We start from the raw sequence: 22660 nt of genomic DNA, 5'->3' as shown, positions 1-22660 counted from the left end.
ATGACGCACAGGAGTGGGCGGGCCTTAAAAAATTACGTCCAGACGCTTTTGCGTCATTTTTTAACGCCTGATCAGGGCAGGCGTTAAGGGACCTGTGGGCTCGGAAGGAGCCCAGAGGTGCCCTCCCATGCCCCCAGGGACACCCCCTGCCACCGTTGCCCACCCCAGGAGGACGCCCAAGGATGGAGGGACCCATCCCAGGGAACTTAAGGTAAGTTGAGGTAAGTAGTTTTTTTTTTTTTTGTGGCATAGGGGGGCCTGATTTGTGCCCCCCTACATGCCACAATGCCCAATGACCATGCCCAAGGGACATAAGTCCCCTGGGCATGGCCATTGGGCAAGGGGGCATGACTGCTGTCTTTGCTAAGACAGGAGTCATTTCAATGGGGGTTGGGAGTCAAAAGAAATGGCGCAAATCGGGTTGAGGCCAATATTTTGCCTCAGACCTGACTTGCCCCATTTTTTGACGCCCAAGCTCCATTTTCCCCTACGCCGGAGCTGCCTGGTGTGAGTAATTTTTTTTTACGCACAACATTCCGCAGCGCCGGCTAACGTCATCCAATAAATAAGGCGCCCGCATGGCGCTTTGGAATGGCGTTAGCCGGCGTTAAAATTTTTGACGCACAACTGCGTTGGCGCAGTTGTGCATCAAAAAGTATAAATATGGGCCTGAATATCTCCGGTGGCAGTCCTGGTGGTGCTACTCCAGTTTCAAGCACAAAGTGGCAGCTATGAGTTCACAATTTCACACGGTTCACGGCCAATGGCCTTCAGCTTCCTCTTTAACATGGTACACTGGCTTCCAGGGTGACCTCTCTCTTCAGGTCACAGCACTGCAATTTGTTAAGTTTCCCTGTACCAAATTAATAAACCACATTCCAACAATTCCAGATTGTGACATCTACCACCTCCAGAACCAGAATTCTAGTAGATATTACTCTATGTAACCAGGTTCTCACTCTTGAAGTATCACGAGCCAACTTAAATGATACTAGGGATAACCATTCAGCAATGTTCAAACAAAGGGAAAGTATTCCTCACAGTCACTTGTCTTGTTACCAAGTCTCCGTCTGTTGGGACAGAAAAGTCCTTCGGACATTTGTAGACTTGAACCCTATCATGAATCATCCTGTGATTCTCCTGTAGTACTGTGACCCGGAAATACTAACACTCCCACTAACACTAATTCCAAGTGCGGTTCTCCCACATTCACTGCTACAGCGGACATTGGCTCTCTCTGTAAGAGACGATGCGTCTGTATTGTGTGTCTTGATACGAGCTTATTTCATTTGATTATAACAATGCGACAGTATTTCAATTTGTTTAGCAATGTCAAAGCATTAACTGTGAGAAAGGGCAACCAAGGGGCATATTTATACTCCGTTTGCGCCGAAATTGCGTCGTTTTTTTTGACGCAATTTCGACGCAAAACTAACGCAAACTAACGCCATATTTATACTATGGCGTTAGAGGCGAATAGCGCCAAAGTTCCCGGAATGTGCGTCATTTTTTAGCGTGAACCCCTTCCTTGCGTTAATGATATGCAAGGGAGGCGTTCCCGTCTAAAAAATGACTCCCAGGCCTTTACGTGGTATTTATACTCCCGGGCAAAAGAGACGCCCGGGAGTGGGCGTGGCTAAAAACGGCGCATTTGCGCCGCTTTTTAACGCCTGGGTCAGGCATGGCGTTAAGGGACAAGTGGGCTCAAAATGAGCCCACAGTGCCCTCCCCTGCCCCCAGGGACCCCCCCTGCCACCCTTGCCCACCCCAGGAGGACACCCAAGGCTGGAGGGACCCACCCCAGGGACATTCAGGTAAGTTCAGGTAAGTATTTGTTTTTTTTTTTTTAATAATTTTTTTTGGCATAGGGGGGCCTGATTTGTGCCCCCCTACATGCCACTATGCCCAATGACCATGCCCAGGGGACAGAAGTCCCCTGGGCATGGCCATTGGGCAAGGGGGCATGACTCCTATCTTTACAATGATAGGAGTCATGTTGATGGGGGATGGGCGTCGAAAATAAATGGCGCAAGTCGGGTTAAGACGATTTTTTCGACGTAACCTGACTTGCCCCATTTTAAGACGCCCATACGCCATTTTCCCCCTACGCCGGCGCTGTCTGGTCTACGTGGTTTTTTCCCACGCAAACCAGGCAGCGCCGGTCTGATTGCGCCGTCTAACGCCATTCCATAAATACGGCGCCCGCATGGCGCTTCAGAATGGCGTTAGACGGCGCAAAACTTTTTGACGCTAAACTGCGTTAGCGCAGTTTAGCGTCAAAAAGTATAAATATGGGCCCAAGTGCGCAAAATATGCAGTTTAAATATACTTCACTGCATTTAAATAACCCAAACAACGTAGCAAAGCATAATGCAACACTGCCCCCTTTTGTTGAAAAAAATACTGAAACACTGTATTCTTTTTGTTTGAGCACCACGCTCAGTACGTTTACGTTCAGTGGACATAACTAATATGCAGCAATGAAGTACACAGGCAGGAATCAGTCGTGCAGCGGGTACAGTAGCACCGGGACCCAGAGCAAGATTTAGCGAGACATAAGGAAAGAAGGAAAGATACTCGTGTGAATAGAAAGAGGACAACCTAAAGAGAATCAAGGGAAAAATGAAAAGATGCATGGGAAAGCAGAAAGACAAGGACAGGATGTGGAGAGATGCAGAGGAGAATGGAGAGCTACTAGCGAGATTGGTGACAACATAGAGAGAGTGTGAATGAAAGGGGCTAAAGGATAAAAGAGAGGGAAGGACTAGATACAGTGCAGAATGGAATACTTTGAAGACAGGAGAGAGGGAAGGGAGAAATGGAGCGTGGCACAGGTGGGAAGGGGAAGGGTGAATTAAAGGAGAAAAACAGCAAGATGCAGAGGAAGCGAGAGGAAGGGGGAGTGGAGATGCAAGGAAGAAAGTAGGGATACATAGGACTAGGCTAAAGTAAGGAAAGTGAAGCTATATAGGGACATATTAGAGATTGTGAAAGGGACAAAAGAGGTGCAGGAGAGAAGCGGAGGAGGTTTGCAGTGGAGAATTGAAATATCAGTAAAGGATGGAGGAGGAGAGAAAAGCTCACAGAGAGAAGGGGAGAGGCAGAGTGTGAGAGGAAAAAGGTAGAATGATTCAGAGAACAAGGAAGAGATGAAGAGTGTGGGCTATTCAGAGGAGAGGAGCAGAACTATCATTAGTGCAACTGGGGCAGTGGCACCGGTGCTTAGCACTGTGAGGTGCCTTTTGCAGCTGAATTATGCATGTTTGTTACTACCTAATTATTGGATTAAGGGACACATTTTTGGTACTTGAACAAGGGTTCCCGGTACTCTTGCTAGGTCACTGCATACAGGCAGGAGTAGGACACCAAGTGTTACTTTTACTGTTTGAGAAACATCAAATCAATTGAGAGATAATGGCCCATATTTATACTTTTTGACGCAAAACTGCGCCAACGCAGTTTTGCGTAAAAAAAATTTGCGCCGGCTAACGCCATTCTGAAGCGCCATGCGGGCGCCGTATTTATTCAATGACGTTAGCCGGCGTTAGCCGCCGGCGCTGTCTGGTGTGCGTTTAAAAAAACGACGTACACCAGGCAGCGCCGGCATAGGGGGAAAATGGCGTATGGGCGTCCAGAAATGGTGCAAGTCAGGCTGAGGCAAAAAAATCGCCACAACCCGATTTGCGCCATTTTTTTACGACGCCCATCCCCCATTGAAATGACTCCTGTCTTAGCAAAGACAGGAGTCATGCCCCCTTGCCCAATGGCCATGCCCAGGGGACTTCTGTCCCCTGGGCATGGTCATTGGGCATAGTGGCATGTAGGGGGGCACAAATCAGGCCCCCCTATGCCACAAAAAAAAAAAAATAATAATACTTACCTGGACTTACCTTAATGTCCCTGGGGTGGGTCCCTCCATCCTTGGGTGTCCTCCTGGGGTGGGCAAGGGTGACAGGGGGTGTCCCTGGGGGCAGGGAAGGGCACCTCTGGACTCATTCTGAGCCCACAGGTCCCTTAACGCCTGCCCTGACCCAGGCGCTAAAATCCGGCGCAAATGCGGGTTTTTTAGACCCGCCCACTCCCGGGCGTCATTTTTGCCCGGGAGTATAAATACGACGCATATGCATCGCAGTCATTTTTGAAGACGGGAACGCCTACCTTGCATATCATTAACGCAAGGAAGGTGTTCACGCAAAAAAATGACGCTAACTCCATGAACTTTGGCGCTAGACGCGTCTAACGGCAAAGTATAAATATGGAGTTAGTTTTGCGTCGAATTTGCGTTGAAAAAAACGACGCAAATTCGGTGCAAACGGAGTATAAATATGCCCCAATATTTTTAAAAGTATGCCATCAGGGTTTGTGTATAACAGATGTAATGCCGATGTCCCTGTAGCTCACACTCTAGAAGTGATAGCACAAACACCCTGGCACATATTGATTTATTTTTCCATATTTGTATTATGCATCCATTTCAAAATTACACCTTTGTGTTTGAATAGCACGTTACAAGCTGTTTTAAGTTCGGAGATAATAAGTCCCTGAAATCAAATGTATACTCTAAGAAGATATGCCATTCCATTATGAAATTGCACAACTGGGCACACACATGTATCTGATATGAAAGTATATAAATGCTGTAGAAGTAAGAGTGCAAACCTTTGGAATTCTGTGACACATCCTCCCACCACCCACCAAAACAGGATATAGCACTGATGGAAAGACACCGACCACCATCTTCACCTGTCCATTACACACAGGCTGCACAACCACTGTTCTCCTTCCCTCTCCTATTAACTACCAACTTTTATGAAAATCTCATTCACTATCCTCCCACCACGACCAATCAGAAATGAAAAAGCCAGCCAATATAAAAAGATGATTAAACAAACATTGAATCTTTTAAAATTGCAAGCAGAATTTCGGTAATTTGAGTTTTATATGGCAGCATTTTTAGTACTAAAAACTATATTAAACTTTGAGAAGCATTTTTTCTCTTAACTGAAGTAATTCCAGCAAAACTGCAAAAAAACATCTTTTAACTCACATAGTAATATATTTTTTAAACAATTTATTGATGAGAAATCACTTAGGTGCTAAAGAAGAAATACCTTCTCATCGGGGGTGGGAGAGAACATCTTCTCTTCTAGAGGGTGCTTTGAGAAGTCATAAGGATAACTGACAACCAGGTCTCCTCCGTGAAGACTGGCGCCCAAAACAAATGGCGTCGACCTCATCCATTTCATAACAGCCTTTGTCTCTGGTGCAATCTGTGAAATGCAAAACCTGAAGCTGTAAATGGACTTTGTTCTCCATAGTATCCATTAATATAAATAAATGGACAGTGTTATCAGCAGTTAAGCAAGACGGAGCATATTTATAGTTATTTTAACGCAAGATGGCGCAGCATTAAGGGAACTTGACGCACTGCATTGCATTAAAAGAGAACAGAAATGCTCCTTATTTATTAATATAATAGTGTGTCTGCTCTCTCCTTGTGTTGGCGCATTGTGCGCTGGATGGCGCTGATTCAGGTACCTTTGTGCAAGGGTGTCTGTGTTACCAACAGGATCGTTTTGTGCACAAACAATCCTTGGGGGCATAGTCCTCTTTCTATGTGTGCCACAGAATGCACAACACATGATAAATTAAGTAAGGAGGAGAAATATAGATATTTCTCTTTATTACGCCTCTGTCAGGTAGGAGTATTTTGGCGCAAACCCAGATTTACAAATCTTTGTAAATCTGTGTTTACATCAAAGTACATAAGTGGATGCATGGGAACACCCATTCTCTACTCACGTGATGCCTATTTGATGCAAAGTAACACAAGACAGTGCTATCATACATGCCAATCGACATGCCTCAGGCGGAAGACTCATGAATTTTGAAGCCAAAAATTACTTTATTTTGGCTTTCTCCCGCCTGAATTTGTACGTCGAAAGAAGTCAATGAGGTAAGTACATTCTCCTGATTATTATGTTTTTTTAAATGATGTATTTACTAAACCACGCAGAGTGTCTATGCGTGGCTTAATAAATGGCAAAAATGATTTTGCATCAGGGATGGGCAACAAAAGTGCCACAACTCGAACATAGTAAATCTGGACCCACATGTTTAATATTGCTTTAACCTTACTCACCGCTCTACTGTGGCAAAAACAGGAAGCCTAACTTATACTGTTGATTGCTTTGAGAGGATGGTATTCCATAATGCAACACTGCCATCTAGTGGCTGCATAAAATATAGCTTTTAACGCCTAAACATTACCTTTCAGTTCGATTACTTGAATGAAAGCAATAGCACAAATTCTAAAACTAATTAAATCAAAGCACTTTTTATTGAAGACAAAACCAAGAACTGGCAAAATGTAAGGATTTTATTTAGCTTTCTTCAGAGAACCAGTCCTCTGAGGACATCTGGATACTGTCTAGAGGTCATCTAATAATGCAGTTCAAAGTAGACAAGAGGAGAAGATACACCATTTCTCAATTCTCCCGAGTGGAACGTACGGATACACCTCATGAATTCCGTTTGTGAATTCCCGAAGTCTTAAACTTTGACATTTGGTCTAAGTTTAGACCAAACATCTAAGTTTACATTTGTGAATTGGGTCCATTAATATGTTACCAACTACTCAAAGAAGGATTTTGTATTATCAAATCTCCTGGTTTACAAAACCACAGGATTTGCAATTGCAAAATGTACTAAACTCCCTTTGTGATCTGTAAATATCTTTCTGAATCAAAAAAAGGGTTTTACATACTTATTCAGAATTCCAATTAGAAAGGGGTATGAAACGGCCTCCCCCTTTTCAATTGCTTCTTAAAGAATGTGACAGTTTCCCCTTTGGGAATTATGTTGGGCAGTCTCTGGGGAGGGGGAGTAGGTAGTGATGCAGGGGAGCACTGCCTCCTCCCCTCGTTGACTTCACAAATTAAATGTTTGTTTATTTTAAAATACCAACAGTTTCTTTACAGCTGTTTAAAAACATGTTTCATCCAGGGACTAAAAACACAAGTATGGTAGTTGTGAGGATTTGTGTGTAGTGTATGAAATGGCTATGGGGCCTTATCATCCAGTACACTCACAAATATCATCATGGGTCGAGTCAGGCTTGTTACTTAACCTCAAGCAGCGGTAGCTGGTGGATTTCATAAGTGGTGGGGCGAATTGGTTTGATGTGAGTACAACGCACTAACTAATGCAGCATGCACGCCTGAGTTGAAAGAGGAGGTTCTCTCTCCTGGATGCAAATTGTGTATTTTGCCTAATATATTTCAAGAAATCCTACTACCTTTTTTGTGAAAGATTTTACCCTTCTGCATGCACCATACTGCACCTACAGACTCAAGTCTCACTCTGCACTCAGACACACAGCTCTCTCTCTGCCCTCACTCTGAAGCAAAGATTACCCTGCTTTAATACAGCAACACTGCTCTCCCTGCACTCACACATCTAACCCTGATCTCACACAGACACATGGGCCCATATTTATGAAAAATGCCGCAAAACTGTTTTGCGTCATTTTTCTTAACGCCGGCTGTGCCATTCCTTAGAGCCATCTTTGCACCATATTTAATAAATGATGCAAGATGGCGCTAAGGAATGGCTAGCATTTAAAAAAAAGATGCTAGCCTGTAGGGGGGTAGCATTAGGGAAAATGGCGCTAGTGGGTCTGAAACGACGTTAGGCTGGTTAGCGGCAAAAAATATGTCGCTGACCAGCCTAGCGTCATTCTATGACAACCAAGCAGCCAAAAAATGACTACTAAGTGTAGACAGAAGTCATCACCATCACCCCAATGCTGACGGAAGCAGGCAGAGGATGCTCAAAGGATGCTCCAGTTGTAGTGCAGTCCACAGGCCTTTGTAGGTGCTTCTTGCTCCATGGGTGAAGTGGAGCAAACTTGGCCACAGAAATCTGGGTCTCTCGAAGTTTTTTATGATGCAGTAGCAGGCCAGCTGATGCTAGGAAACTTGTCAGTCTGCACCACGGTTGGGGGCTATCCTTACGTGGGGGCTAGTTACCCTTAGGTGTGACAGATCTGAACTTGGATAGCTCTCCAAGATTAGGAAGACTATGGTGCAACTTCTGGCTATCTCGGATTTGTCCTCTTGGGTGGCCAGCGACAGGTAGTGACAAAACTTCTGTGGTGGCTACCAACTTGTCGTTTGGGCTACTTCAGCTGTTATGTCCTTGAAGCTAGTTCCAGGAGATCATCCGACTGATTCTTTGAGTCACTGCTGCAGTTGGGGCTGGGAATCAACTTTTTCCCAAGTCAAGAGCCACAGGCACAGTCCAAACTTTGCTATCCCAAAGTGCTGCAGGTACAATCCTTCTGATAATGCAGCCTCTCTTTGTGCAGGTTCAGGGGCAGCTGGGCAGTCCTTCTCCAGTCCTCTCCCCATTTACAGTGTGATCTGAGGGTAAGAGTGCTAAGGGTACCATATTTATCCCAGGAAAGTGCTCTGAGGGGACCATGCAGTCACTATCCAATGGGCTCCTGGATATCCTCCTACCTAGTGATGAAGGTCCTGTGATGTGTGGCATCTGGTTATTCCAGAGTGCCACATTCTTGCCGCTTTCAGGATGGTATGACCCTTCCTCAATTGTCAGGATCTTGGTAGCGGTAACCCACCCTAGAGGCGTGGCTACCAGAGGGCTACACAACCATGTTAAAACCAGTTTGGGGGTGAGTTTTCCCTCCTTGAACCTGTCTCCACTTTGTCTGCAGGGACAAAAGGCATCCTACTTAGGGCTGTTGGCCCTACATCCCTCACATATTAAAAATATATGCCCTACTTAATAAAGACAGGTTGACTTTGTCATGGTATGAATGACAATGTCGAGCTGGTAGTAAAAACATTGTCCTTCCAGTCTGCAGTGGCAGATTGGGAGCTATTCTTTACATTGTTACAGACAAGGTGGCACAAACAGGGCTGCAGCCCTCAGTGGTCAATCTGCCTTACATGCCCTGGGTACCATAAATTAGAGACTTATAAGTAAGTCAGCCTTTACCAGTTGGGCCTATCAAAGTCAACATGCAAATTTATAATGAGATGCCAACCTCTTTCTACCAGTGGAAAACCTCCACTAATTGTCTTTCTGCTCATTTCACCTCATTCTGTGAGACCAGGTTATGGGGATTCCTGCTTCAAAGGCACTGTCACACATTCCAAAAAATAATTCCAAGAGTCTCAGCCTTTCTCCTTTCCCCCACAACAATCAGATAACATATTGTTTCTGTGTTACTCACTTTCATGGTCCCACTCACTTTAGATAAGCCCACTCTCAGATTTAAACTGCAATAAATCTCAAGCCATGAATTTTATTCAAAGATTTGTCCATATATTTCATTTTTTTGTGCATTACAAAAAACAGACATAGGTTCAAATTACTTGCAAGAACAAAATAAAAAACAATGATTTCAGTTAAATCATGTATGGACATTATCATCATGGCATATACATAAAATAAGTGTTAATTTAATTCATCAGAAGTTCAGCATATAGAAAAATCAGGAAAAAGCATCCACCATATAAAACATGTTACATCCAATCATTTCAATCCTCTTTTACTTATAGCAAACAATTGATAGGAACTATAGGATTGGAGCCTAAAGTTACAATTCAAGTTTTTGACAGTCTAAATTTCTTATAGGTCTTTTGCAATAAACATAATTATGTACCCTCAACCTAATGATACACGCCAACACATTTTGACCTTCTGTGGGCCTCCAAAGTGCATGAAGGTCTTCCTCAGAGCACGAATTTTGTATGAAGAACATGGAGATGGTCTACAGGGTTCCACTATATATGCCTGAAGGTTAGATGGACCTCATTAGCGTCACTTCTGTACCGTATGCTTTGCACATGGCCAGTGGTATGGAACTGTGTTTTCTAAGGCTTCACAAAAATAGGTGGTATACCTTCTTCATTTCAGGATGCCATTGCTTCTGTTGGCAGTATGCATTTGTGGTAGTGTGCTTGGTTTCCTGTGCGCACCCTCGCTTCAGGAGGTAAGGTTTCCTCTTTAATGGCAAATAAATAACATAAGAGTTCCTTGAGAAAAAGCAATATAGCAGCAGGACAGGGACTATAACAAAAACAAAATGAGTATTATATTATGTTTGATGTTAGGAATTACAATCATGAATATAAGTGAATAAAAAATGATGTTGGCTACAGGAGATGTTGTTTGGTACATAATATTTACAATTGAAAGGTAGTATATATCCGTGACCTTTTCTTTATGCTTTTATAATGTGGGACCTAATTGGAGGTGGGTTGTGATTTTTTGTTTTTGTTCCTCTTTACTGGCTTCTTTTTCAGATTGACCCTCAGTGCATCTTTGTTTCAAGTGGTTAAAATCCCACTGAAATGTTTTCGCTTTGTGCAGTGTGATGGATTTCTTTGTGTACCGGCAGAGTAAGAGATCCGATTTCTTTTGATCACTTTGAACTAAAGTGATCGGAAGACACCAAATGAACATGTCTGCAAGAACATGAGCAGCACATACATTGGGGGAACTTTAACAACCTTCTAATGCACTCAGGTGCAAATATTTCAGCAATTCAGTCAAAAGAAAATGGCTAAATTATGCATAAAGAATACATTTCCTACAAAGGTGTTTCAGGATTTTTTGATTGCCACAGGGGAAGTGAATATCAGAAACTTAAGGAGTAAGAAGTTACAAAACATCAGGGCACAGACAGAAAAAAATAATTTCTAAATAATTTCTGGGCTTTTCCAAAATAAAAGAATGACCAAGATGTAAATGTGCTAGCACTAAATAGACACATCTGTGTGTAAGACTTGGGGAACTAGGCAGGTCATTTTGTAAAGGTATCTCAATAGGTAGCAATTGCAGGGTGATGAGAACAGGGATGAGTTATTTTCGTGACATTAGCATTGTTAATATAGGGAAATAAATCTATGAATTATTTTTTATAAACTGGTGTGGTTATTAATTGGAGTTTAATATATTGATTGTTATTAACCTTTTGTTGATACTCACGATGTTCATTGATGACATCCCCTCAAAACTATGTCGCTTTGATCCATCGTCCTCTAGCGCAAAATCCACTATTCACTGTAGATAATAGCTAGGATTCCTAGGCGTGTTAGCACCAATATAACAAAGGTACACCCCTGGTAACCTTTCTCCTGCTGAGCTGCTTATTTATTATGCAGACTGCCCAACAGCCTCCTGAGCCCTTCTCTCTGACGTCTTCACATTAAGGGGAAGATTTACAAAGATGTGATGCAACACAATGCAGCAAGGCAACTTGCTGTGCTGCACTGCATCAAATGGAGAGGGCAGGTATGTAGCACGCCTACTAAAATACAGTGCATACCTGCTTTCCATCTGCGTTGGAGTTCTGAGTGCAGCTCCAATGAAGGCATTGTTTACTCTATGGTGCAATGTTGTCTTTATGCAGGAAGGGGCACCTTCCAGCACATAAACAATACTCTGAGGCTTTTTCCTCTTTCTATGTGTCCTGCAAAATGCAGGACACAGAGAAAGGTGAAATAATGTGAAGAGGAGAAATTGAGTTATTTACCCATCACCTAGGAAGGTTTAGCATTTTGACACATTCCCAGGTTTACCACTGTAATAAAAACTGGGAATGGGCCAGAAATCATGGGTGGATGCCCTGGAACATCCCTGCTCCACCCATAGAACACCTTCCCAGAGCAGAGTAATGCAAGGTAGAGACTTGGCTGCCTTGCGTTACTCCAGATTTACTATGCCATGCAAAGTCACGCAAAGTGACATAGTAAATCTGATTTATGGGCTTGCTTTCCATTGCAACTCCTTGCCTGATGCAAGGGCAATGCAAGTGCTTTATAAATCTGGCCACAAGTATCCACAGCATTCCTTGGAGCTCCACTACCACAAACATGTTAATGTTTAATACCTGTCAAAAGAAGCAAAGGGTACTCAAAGAGGGCTGCCACTAAAGCCATGTGTTACTAAAATCATGCACATAATTCTGTGGAAACACTGAATAAAACATAATGCAATGTAAATTAAGGCTTTTCTGTAGTTTCCATATTAAACAAAAAGAGTCAACACTTGAAGGAAGCCAGCAGTAGCTGACCGGAAAAGGTTTTGGCTGATAACACTCATAATATTTGTAAGAAGCTTTCCACTTTATTCCAACTTTTTTGTTTTAAATCACTATTTTACAGTTATCCTTTGCTGTGAAAGAGTTGTATTGTAGTATTTTGTATTATTTCTAAATAATGTTGCCCATCAACGTGAAGGGCTTGTAATACTATGTGATAGTTCTACTAAAACTAACCGTTATCCTTAATAACAGTGATTGTCGCAAAACTCTTCATACTTATTACCTGAAATCTCATTCATTAGAAAGTTACATTCACATTTCCTTCAAAACATTTTTGTTAGTCCTGTGACCAGATCAATAGCAGGGGCATAAGTATTTTCCTTGCCCCCAAAATAAAACTGTAGAATAATTTATTCTGTGTAATCAAATATAATATGCATCACTTGGGTCAAATGCAGAACATGGAGGCGGCTTGGGCTTGTCATACAAGGCAGTCTGTTTATGTGGGACATGAGGAGGGGTCTCGAAATGGAATGTGTGATGGAACCTTGGGAAAGGTAATCAGTGGAATGGTACAAAATGGGACATGTTAGCTATGTGCGGTACTGGAGGAACACATAGAGGTGTCTAATAACCTTTGCACATCACCTTCAACCGCACACTCACATCCACCAACCGGCATTAAACATTCACACTCATATTCTCCTAGGCATTCACATTTACACACCCAAGCAGCCTTAGTCATTCACTTTCCTATGTATTCACTGGCTCAGGCATCCATACAACACTTTACACATTCATCTCTACACCATTCAACAAGCAGTTTCACTAATAAAAAGCCCAAACTACTGGCCTTTAAAATTATATTTTTAAGATATTACTAGTGATGTCACCAGTGTAGGTATTAAGGATGTAGTTTGTGATGATCAGTGAATAGGAAGCAAGAGTTAGAGTTGTTTATTTCATTACACCTGGCTAATTTCAATGACTGTTTATGGCTAATCACTAATGAAGGTTTATCACAGATGAGGCGTTAGAACAACTAAACAACTATGTTCATGATAAGGGTATTGCAGCTTTCCATGCATCGTTTCTGGGGTCAACATACTGTTTTTTTATTTTGCTTTGTTTGGCTTGGCCCCGGGATATGCAGGTGTTGTTGGTTAAGGTTGTTTTGCGGGTCTGTAAACTTCCACTGGGCTCTGGATATTGCCGCAGAGGGACTGCCTAAGATTGGTTGTCCTGGGGTTGGCCCCATTGTTAACTTCAATTATGTACGTCTTACACACCAAATGCTGGTGGCAGATATGTCTGGGATGGCCAGTAGCTCCGTCAAGTGAAGTGATGCTAGTTATAGTTTCAAACATTAAGATATGATAATCTAGTGGATCTCCCCCTTATTTTGGCTATTGCATGCTGTTTTCCTCATCACATAAAGGATTTTCCAGCCAACTGCTTAACGTTAATTAATGTAATGTAAAGGCCAAAGTGAAGTAGGGATTTACATATTAATAAATACTCTGTAAGTTTCACAGCAGAAACTCATTCTTGGCAATACAACTTTAGGGAACATTTTTCTTCCTTGGAGAAACCTGATCCTGAATGTTGTCGACAAGACAAACTAAAGGCAAATTAAAGTTTAATATTTACATGTAACTCTGTCAAAGGTGTGACTATGTAAAAAGTGATCGCAGTATTTCTGTATTGGCTGCTCTCTTGAGAGAAATAGCACAGTACACTGACTTATTATAAATCAAACGTTTCTGCTAGAGGGGCACCAGGTTGGAACCCCCAAACTAGAACCTGGATTGGTTGTTATGTTTATTTATTCATTGATTAAACTAGTTACATAGCATGGCATGCCCAGACTATGGCCATTTCCAATTAACAAGAAGAATAGAAGAGAATGACCAAAGAAGAACAGAGAAAACATGAGCTGCAGAGGTAGCAATAGAGTTGTATCTGGTCTTTTAACAATTACACTCTAATCAAGGTGTCTTGAGAGCATTAGAAAAATACGAAATCATTCAGTCTGTGTAGTTGGTTAAAAATAATTTTTATGCACAGTAACAGGAAATAACCAATTAACAGATTTGTATCTTAATACGTCAAATTTCTAGCATCTAACAGACTCACACCTTGTTGACTGAACACCTCCAGTAGTGAGTTATTCATGAAGGTATGGTTATTGATGGAACTGAACTGACTATGTTGCTGGTGCACAAGGTGGGGATTATAGATTTGAAAAGTAACCCCAGTAAGACATTCAGAAGAAAGTAGCTATGGTCAAATGACTGACTCACAAACTTGAGAATTCCTCTGAGTTGATCCTGGGTCATTTTGGGCAGTCCAGAAAGGGGAATGCCTCATAGCGACTTATATGAAGAGGTCTAGGTAGAATAAAGAGTAGCACAATGGAACAATGATTTTCTTGATTTTACTAAGTTGAATGAGCTGGTATAAAGCCACCAGGTTGGTGTTGGGGAGTACAGGAGCATGCTTTGTCATATTGACTAATGCTGATCAGGCAAGTGCAAAGAGGGGTGAAGTAATGCCCAAAGGGATACATTCTTCAAGGTACAAATGTATGGCTTCATGAACAGTAAAAACTCTGAGTTTCTTGGGGTCAGATTTTAGTATAACTATAGGTATCCATAATTCTGGGTTAGAACAAAAATTGTTGTGTTTGGGTCTTGGTGTTCTTGAGGTAGTACTGCTATTGAGTCTCTCAAAATATAAGTTCCCAGTGCTTTTAAATATATATAACTATTTTGAGAGATAGCTTGGATCGCTAGAGTACATTTCAAGCTAATAGGAATAATGGGAATTGAAATATAACTTTCAGAAAGCATCACAGCCAACCCACCGTGGATCCACATATTCTTAACATGGCAAGCATTTAAAAAACACTGCTTCAAAGAACCTGCAGAGATTATCCAAAACTGAAAAAGCATGACCTTAATTGTTGTGTTGCCTACCAACTACTGGCCTATTGCTCTGCTTCAGCTGCTGCTGCAGTCAGAACTCATCTGGTCAAACAGCTTTGCTCCTTTTGGAACAAAATGGAATCCTAAACAGTGCTTATTCGGGCTGTTGTCCTCTTCATGACACTGAGATAACAATGCTAACAATTGTGGCCAATGTTTGACATGCTGCAGTTTCTTTTGTCTCATCTGTGTGCTTCCAACATAACCAACAGAGTCCTTGACAGGTTCACCTCTTTTCAAAGAGACAGTTCACAGCAACTTATCATATTTCAGCAGTTTCATGTGGAGTTCCTCAGGGTGCTGCATTATTGCCTGTATTTAATCTTTATATGAAATGGCTGCTGTCATTCATCACTTTGGGCCAACACATATTTGTTTGGTGATGGCAGTCAACTGATTTTCAAGCTCGCAAACTCATTTCGAGACATCTCCCAACTTAGAGATGGTCTTTGGCAGTATCTACATGGTTGACATGACCTAAACGTAATAAGGATAAGGTAGAAATCATCATAGCAGGAGCAATCACCATGTGTGGCATTTCCTCTGTCTTACTGATTTTGGACCTCATCTACAACCTGTGAAATATGTTGATACCAAAATAGATGCTTCATTTTCAAATGGATGTTCAAGAATACCCAGTTATTTCATCAGGCACTTTTCATGTGCATCATCTACACCATGTGTCTGCCCTGCTGCCACTTGAGAGCAGGTTGATCTGTGTGGCATGCCTTATTGAGTCTAGGTTATGCTACACTAATAGTATTTACCCTGGCATCAAATGCTCACTTTAAACTAGATGTCAAATTGTTTAAACCAGGCTGCCTGCCCTATTATGTGTGCCCTGGGCTACTGCTGTGCTAAGCCTATTTTGAATGCCTTATTTTGGCAAACTATTTATTAAAGCACTATTTTCAAAATACTCTGTATGCCCATCATGTCCTTAATGAAAACTCTCCTCATTATATCATTGGAATAATCCTAAAGTATACTCCAGTGTGCTTACGCCTTTTTTCGGTAATTATATATTCTACTTTTTCACAATAACTATATGGATGACTGGACTTTCCTATCAGGTCGCAATGACCTGAAACTCCTGTAACACATGCTACAGTTAAGAAGTTGTCAGACCCTGTTCAGAGTGCCATAGGACAAGGAGGGGCTCATAGCCCTCCACCATGTTTTGTTACTGATGGCCAGAGGTCCATCCTAATATGGCTCTGCAAACTGGGGAAGGTAAAGTCCCTTCAGCACTTGACTATCAGTGGTACCAATGGCCAACAGTCACAGGCTTTTTTGGGAGGTAATGTGGGGTGCTCAAGCTCAGCACTGAACAAACTCACATCAGGATAACAAATGATTGAAAAGGAAAGAAAGTAATTTAATGCACTCTAGATTTAATCACGAAACACAGGTATGCACACATAAAATCTTAGTGTCCAAGCACTAGATATATGTTAATGCCTCTACCTCCATAATCCCGCTTCCCAACCCTTTAGTTGAGATGGATCACTCCCTTGAGCAATATCTAGCTAGATTAGGCTCAAATGAAGATTAAACCCAACACTCTTGCAATATCGCTTAGTCTGTGGATTAGTTATGGGTGCTCACTCAACAAGTCCATTGTTGGGGCTGGGTCTTAATGGCTGCCATGCTCATTTCAGACTTGACAGTTGCCTTGTTTCTGTGGCTGAAAGTAAACCAGCATATCCTATTTGCTTCCTTCACAGGTGATGTTGCAGTTGTACATTTTCGATAGGGCAGCTCAGGTCACTCCTCTGCTTTACAGTTCAGGCAAAGTTTCTCAGGCCCCTCTGCAATGTCAAGCTTTGGGCAAAGTGGCTCAGGAGACAGCATATCCTCACATTTTGGCACAGGGGCTCAAGATAGGTTGCACTTCATGATTTGTAACTAGAATCACAAGGGAGATTCTAGGGCCCGCCGACACCTGTGCACACAAATTGCTGTCCATAGTGCTGTACATCTGCAGACCCACCATACTGGGGTGATGTTACACCACACTGCTCCTGAGCAGTCATTCCTTCTGCAGGGTTGGCAGGCACCATCCCTCTCTCAGCAGGCAGTCTGATTTCTAGGCACCTGAGGACATACTCAGCTCATCCAGCTCCTCATGACTTGGAAATTGGATATCAGGTAAACACCAACTCTGTTTGCACAATCTCTGCAAAAATATCTCTTCCTATGTCATAGAGAAATTGAAACTGGAGCAACAAATGGATCAGTAGGAATGTGAATCCCCTGTTTGCATATACAATTGGTTTATGATAGCTCTACCTCTCAGTATCCCTTCCAGGCTGTGCTCCTGACACAGCCTAGTGTAGAGTGATAGTTCTAGTAGCAGCGTAGTCTTTAACCTGTAGTATCCATAACAGTCACAAATAGGTGTGCGGTTTGTACAACTGGCTGTTTTCAGCCAACTAGAAGAATGTTATCAAGGAATAACAAGAGGCTGGGACTTCCTGCCTCTTCGAGAGGTCTCCTTCACATTGCACAACAGAGTCTGCAGCCCATCCTTTAACAAATTATCTACAACATGGCAGTGCCTCAGGATTATTAATCTGCTGCTTCTTGCTCATCAAAAGGCTAATAATTTTTTTTTTTTAAAGCTTTGTTCCCTCTCCCTTCACTGTGGTGCCTAGGTCTCCTCCCTCCAGCTTCTGGTGTCAGTGATATACTTCCACTCTCTTTTTACCTCCATCTTGTGCAACGAGCTGGATTGGGGCATCCAAAATGGACTTCACAGGTCACTATTACCCTAGCTCATGGAGACCATGTAAGTACCACAGAGTATGAAAATACTAACACAAATGAGCCCAAAGGCATCCAATTCACTGGCACTGATAAAAAGGATCACCACTGCTTCATGTTCTAAATCCATAACAGGTACAGAACACTGAGTTCAATGAGGGCACACATAGGTGAGCCCCTCAGTTCAATGAGGGCACAAACATGTGTGCCACTTGAGGTCACAGGATAGATACAGGATCTCACTCATATCAAAGGACATGCCTATGCCTCTGCGTACACATTAGATTATTGTGCGTCTAGGGCCAAAATAAAAAAAAAAACAGAATGCAAGTTATACTCAGACGGGAACTCAGGACAGGGGATCACTACAGCACACCATGCAGGTCCAATCAGAAGTCACTCAAAAATTGTCTATTTCCCTAATCAGATGTTCCTTATCATCTCTCACATTCAGAGAAGTACCAGTGATATTGTGCTTAAAAAATCCAAATCCAAATGCAAATATAAATGGCAACCTGAACTATTGCATTCTCTATGATAGTTTGATCAAATTGTTCCATAGAAAGCTGTACATGGTTTTGAATTTTGCAATGCAGTTTAATATTGGATACTCATTACTTTCTCAATGTACTTTTACATGAAAACAAGTATCAGGCCAGGTCTGGTTTCTAGATTAACTGCAACAAGATTCTTTTTGAGTAAAGATGAAAGTTGAGCATGCCTAAATTGAGAGGGAAAGGCATATAAAATTCAAGAAATTACACAGTTTCAGGATTATTTGGCAAGTTAGTTCTAGGTTCAAACCTCTAGTATAAGCACATAGGCTGTTCCATCAATATAATTATTTTCATTTTCACCGATATATTCCCCTCGGTTTTCATTTTTGATAGAGATTGTAAGTCTCTGGATCCACAGGAACTTCTAATTTGGAGATTGAATGCTTCTCAGGGACTTCTTTGTATTCAGAAAATAAGCACAACGTCCATTGATTCCACTGACGTAGTCTCTCGGAAGTACCCTTCTTAAACCTGTCTTGGCAATCCCAAGGTGGGGGCACCTGATTATTATTCTTGAGCTGCCTGGATGGACCAAGGGCAGTTGTCCACTGGCCTTTCTAAGTCAAATTATGTTTACTGGTTAGGAGCAGAAGTGGGTACCCTCTATGGCCGTTTATTTCATTTTAATAAATGTTAGCTTTGCAAATATTTATGCAGTTATCACTGTAAAACTTTGATTTGTATGAATCATATGAATTTGTGTTTTTAAAGCTTCGTATTGCACATTTCCTGTCAATAACTTGATGCTTGATGGTTTTTACTGGGTTACTCTGACTTCTTTCTCGAAGTAGACTGACATTTTTTCTCATTTTGGTTGCGTAAACTAGAGCAGACACTTTTCTTGTGCATGAATTAGTGGCTCTTCCGATGCCATGTGCATGTGCATAACAAGTGTTCAGTGAAGTTGATGTTGATTTATAGCCCAATGGATCATGCAAAGAATTTTACCAGTTGACTTCACAAGGTAATTTCTGCTGCTTTCTGGAGACCAATTTTCTGGTCGTTTTGAGAGTCCTTATTCGGGGTTTGAGCTGCAGTACTATGTCCAACAGTCGACCCACCAAGCAGGACATATATTGTTTTACATTTATGCTACAGCAGGACTGGTCACCATGGATGGTGTTAAGGAAGTACTATGGTCTGTCCATGAGGTGATTTTTTTCCACCTACACGTGATAGGAAACAGTCCACCATCTCAACTGCCAATGAAATATCTTATAGTGCTTGATTAAAATTAGAATAAGGGACTCTCTAGAAAGTTCTGAGCTGGCTATTCAGCTAAATACCAATGTTGATGAGGATGTCAGTCAGTTCAAAACCTGAAATGTATGGCTCTAGATGAGGTGCTACCCCTTTAAACTGGTGCTCTACACCGTAAAACCCTGTCAGCCTTTTAGTACTCTCAAGAACTAGTCCTGGCGAAAAGGAAATGTAAAAAGCTAGAGAGGATCTGGGGACACAAATACTCAGACTTAAGAAAATAAGCCTGTAAATTATAATTTAGAGCAAACAAAGAACTTGTGAAATGTATTAGGTCTATGTGTTAAAAAATAAAATGTTAATGGCAAATAACCCCACCAAGGAACTTTTTATGATCTACAACTCCTTGGTGAAAAGCACAAATCATTTGCCCAAGACACTTCCCATGCACTTGCACAGCTCTGAGGTGGCTATTTTCTCATCATTTACGCCAGTAGCAGCACCTCCAAAAAGATTGGATCAAATAGCTCAGCATTCTTCTTGTTGGTCAGATTTTACACCTATAACAGAGGAGGAGGTGAAATAAAAGAATCTTAACAATCAACTATTTCTCACCCCTCAATACCTGCCTTTTGGATTTTTACCTTTTGCAGGGTCATCCCCAATCTCTTTGCCTCCTGCATCCTACTTTTTCGGACCTGTTTCTGTTGGCTTTTCAACTCTGGGCATTTTACCACTGCTAACCAGTGCTAAAGTGCACATGCTCTCTGTGTAAATTGTATGGTTGATTGGTTTATCCATGATTGGCATATTTGATTCACTAGTAAGTGCATAGTAAAGTGCACTAGAGGTGCCAGGGCCTGTAAATCAAATGCTACTAGTGGGTCTGCAGCACTGGTTGTGCCACCCACATAAGTAGCTCTGTAATCATGTCTCAGACCTGCCAATGCAGTGGCTGTGTGTGCAGTTTTAACTGTAAATTCGAGTTGGCAAGTGTACCCATTTGCCAGGCCTAAACCTTCCCTTTCCTTACATGTAAGACAACCCTAAGGTAGGCCCTAGGTAGCCCCAAGGGCAGGGTGCAGTGTATGGTTAAGATAGGACATATAGTAATGTGTTGATTATGTCCTAACAGTGAAATACTGCTAAATGTGTGTTTCACTGTTGCAAGGCCTGTCCCTCTCACAGGTTAACATGGGGGCTACCTTTAACTCTGATTAAAGTGTAGATTCCCTTTGGGAGCGGATAGACATGGAGTTTGGGGTCTATGAGCTCACATTTTAAAAATACATCTTTTAGTAAAGTTGATTTTAAGATTGTGTGTTTGAAAATGCCACTTTTAGAAAGTGGGCATTTTCTTGCTAATGCCATTTCTGTGACTCTGCCTGTTTGTGGATTCCCTGTCTGGGTCAGTTTGACAGTGGGACAGGTTGCACCTCTCACTAGACAGTGACACAAAGGGAGCTGGGGTGTAATCTGCATTTCCCGATGAGCCATCTGTGCTAGGAGGGAGGGGAGGAGTGGTCACTCACCCCTGAAAGGGTTGTGCCTGTCCTTACACAATGCAATCTCCAACCCCCTGGTGAGTGTCTGGGGCCTGGCCTGGGCAAGGCAGGATTTCACATTCAAGAGAGACTTTGCTTTGAAGTAGGCCTACTTCAAAGGAGAAATTGGGTATAAGAAGGACACCCAAAACCACAGACTTTAGAACACTTCTGGAAACCAAGAGGAACCTCTGCCTGGAGAAGAGCTGAAGAGCTGCCCTGCCTGTGACTGTGCTTTGTGGAGCTATCCTACAGTTACTGCTTCTGCCAGAGTAAGAGGGCAAAGACTGGACGTTGTGTGCCTCCCTGCTTGTGAAGATCTCTAAGGGCTTGATTTAGAGCTTATCTCCTGTTGTTTGAAGTGTCAGGGACAGCAAAGACTTCTCTCTGCCAGTACCTGGAGTCTCTGGAGAGACTCCTACTCTGCCAAATGGTGCCCATCCAGTTCCTGGGACCCTGAAAGGAGAAGCTGGCAGCCTAAGAAGAAGAAATCCATGCACAGAATGCCGTGCGGGAAAAAGATTGACGCGACTCCATTCTGCAGCTGAAAAATCAATGCGCCACCGGCTTCGCGGCTGAAATTCTACGCTCGCCTGCAACGCGACCCGAAGATCGACGCCCGGAGCTGGAGAAACGACGCACAGCATCGCTGACGGAGGCTGGTAAGATCGCAACCCGCACTGCGTGGTTTTCAGATCCTTGTGCGGCTGGATTTCTGACACAAGTAAAAACAACACAAGGCCTGCCCAGACCTGAGAATGCTGACCGGATCGACGCATCGCACTCCTGCAGAGAGAAGAAACGAAGCGCCCGACCCGACAAAAGGAGAAATGACACAAGGTCTTGCTTGTGAGTGAAATTGACGCATCGCAAGCCCTTTTTGATGCACACTCACCCGTGCATGGTTATTTTTTATGCACCCAAGGTACATTTTCACACTAACAGTGTTAGTGTGTGTTTAAATTATATGAAGACTCTTTTTGCATTTTTAGTGATAACTTGATTGGTGTATTGCGGATTTTTGTCGTTTTGGTCTTGTTTTGTTTAGATTAATATTTTCTATTTTTCTAAACCTGTGTTGTGTCATTTTGTAGTGTTTTCTTTAAGTTACTGTGTGTGTTGGTACAAATACTTTACACCTAGCACTCTGAAGTTAAACCTACTGCTCGTGCCAAGCTTCCAAGGAGGTGAGCGGGGGTTAGCTGAAGGTGATTCTCTTTTACCCTGACTAGAGTGAGGGTCCTTGCTTGAACAGGGGGTAACCTGACTGCCAACTAAAGACCCCATTTCTAACACTGCCTGATTTTAATTTTTGCTTTGATAACTACGTGTAAAAACTCTGTTGCGAGGGGCATTGTGCCATCTTTCTTCAAATTAGTACAACAAACAAGATATCCAGAAGGAAAAAAATTAATACCCAACTATCGAAGCGAAAACCTAAATTTTTCACTGAAAAGTAATTTCTTTTAATATAGTCAAGATAATGAAATCGTAGTGTCAACGAATTACCTGTGCACCTGAAAAGACAAA

The 22660-nt window shown here is 42.3% G+C and overlaps 1 protein-coding gene across 1 annotated transcript in view; it reads right to left on the bottom strand.

Moving 5' to 3' along the window:
• The window catches only part of CPZ (carboxypeptidase Z), a 274165-nt gene that overhangs the window by 49557 nt on the left and 201948 nt on the right, over positions 1-22660 (bottom strand). The window contains exon 7 of the mRNA XM_069203449.1: positions 5112-5270. Coding sequence (XP_069059550.1) covers positions 5112-5270 — 159 coding nt within the window. The remainder of the gene's footprint in view (positions 1-5111; positions 5271-22660) is intronic.

The sequence above is a fragment of the Pleurodeles waltl genome, chromosome 1_2, assembly GCF_031143425.1.
Source record: "Pleurodeles waltl isolate 20211129_DDA chromosome 1_2, aPleWal1.hap1.20221129, whole genome shotgun sequence".
Taxonomy (NCBI): Eukaryota; Metazoa; Chordata; class Amphibia; order Caudata; family Salamandridae; genus Pleurodeles; species Pleurodeles waltl.
Note: the sequence above shows the minus strand (reverse complement) of the source record. Positions and strands in the feature narration are given on the sequence as shown.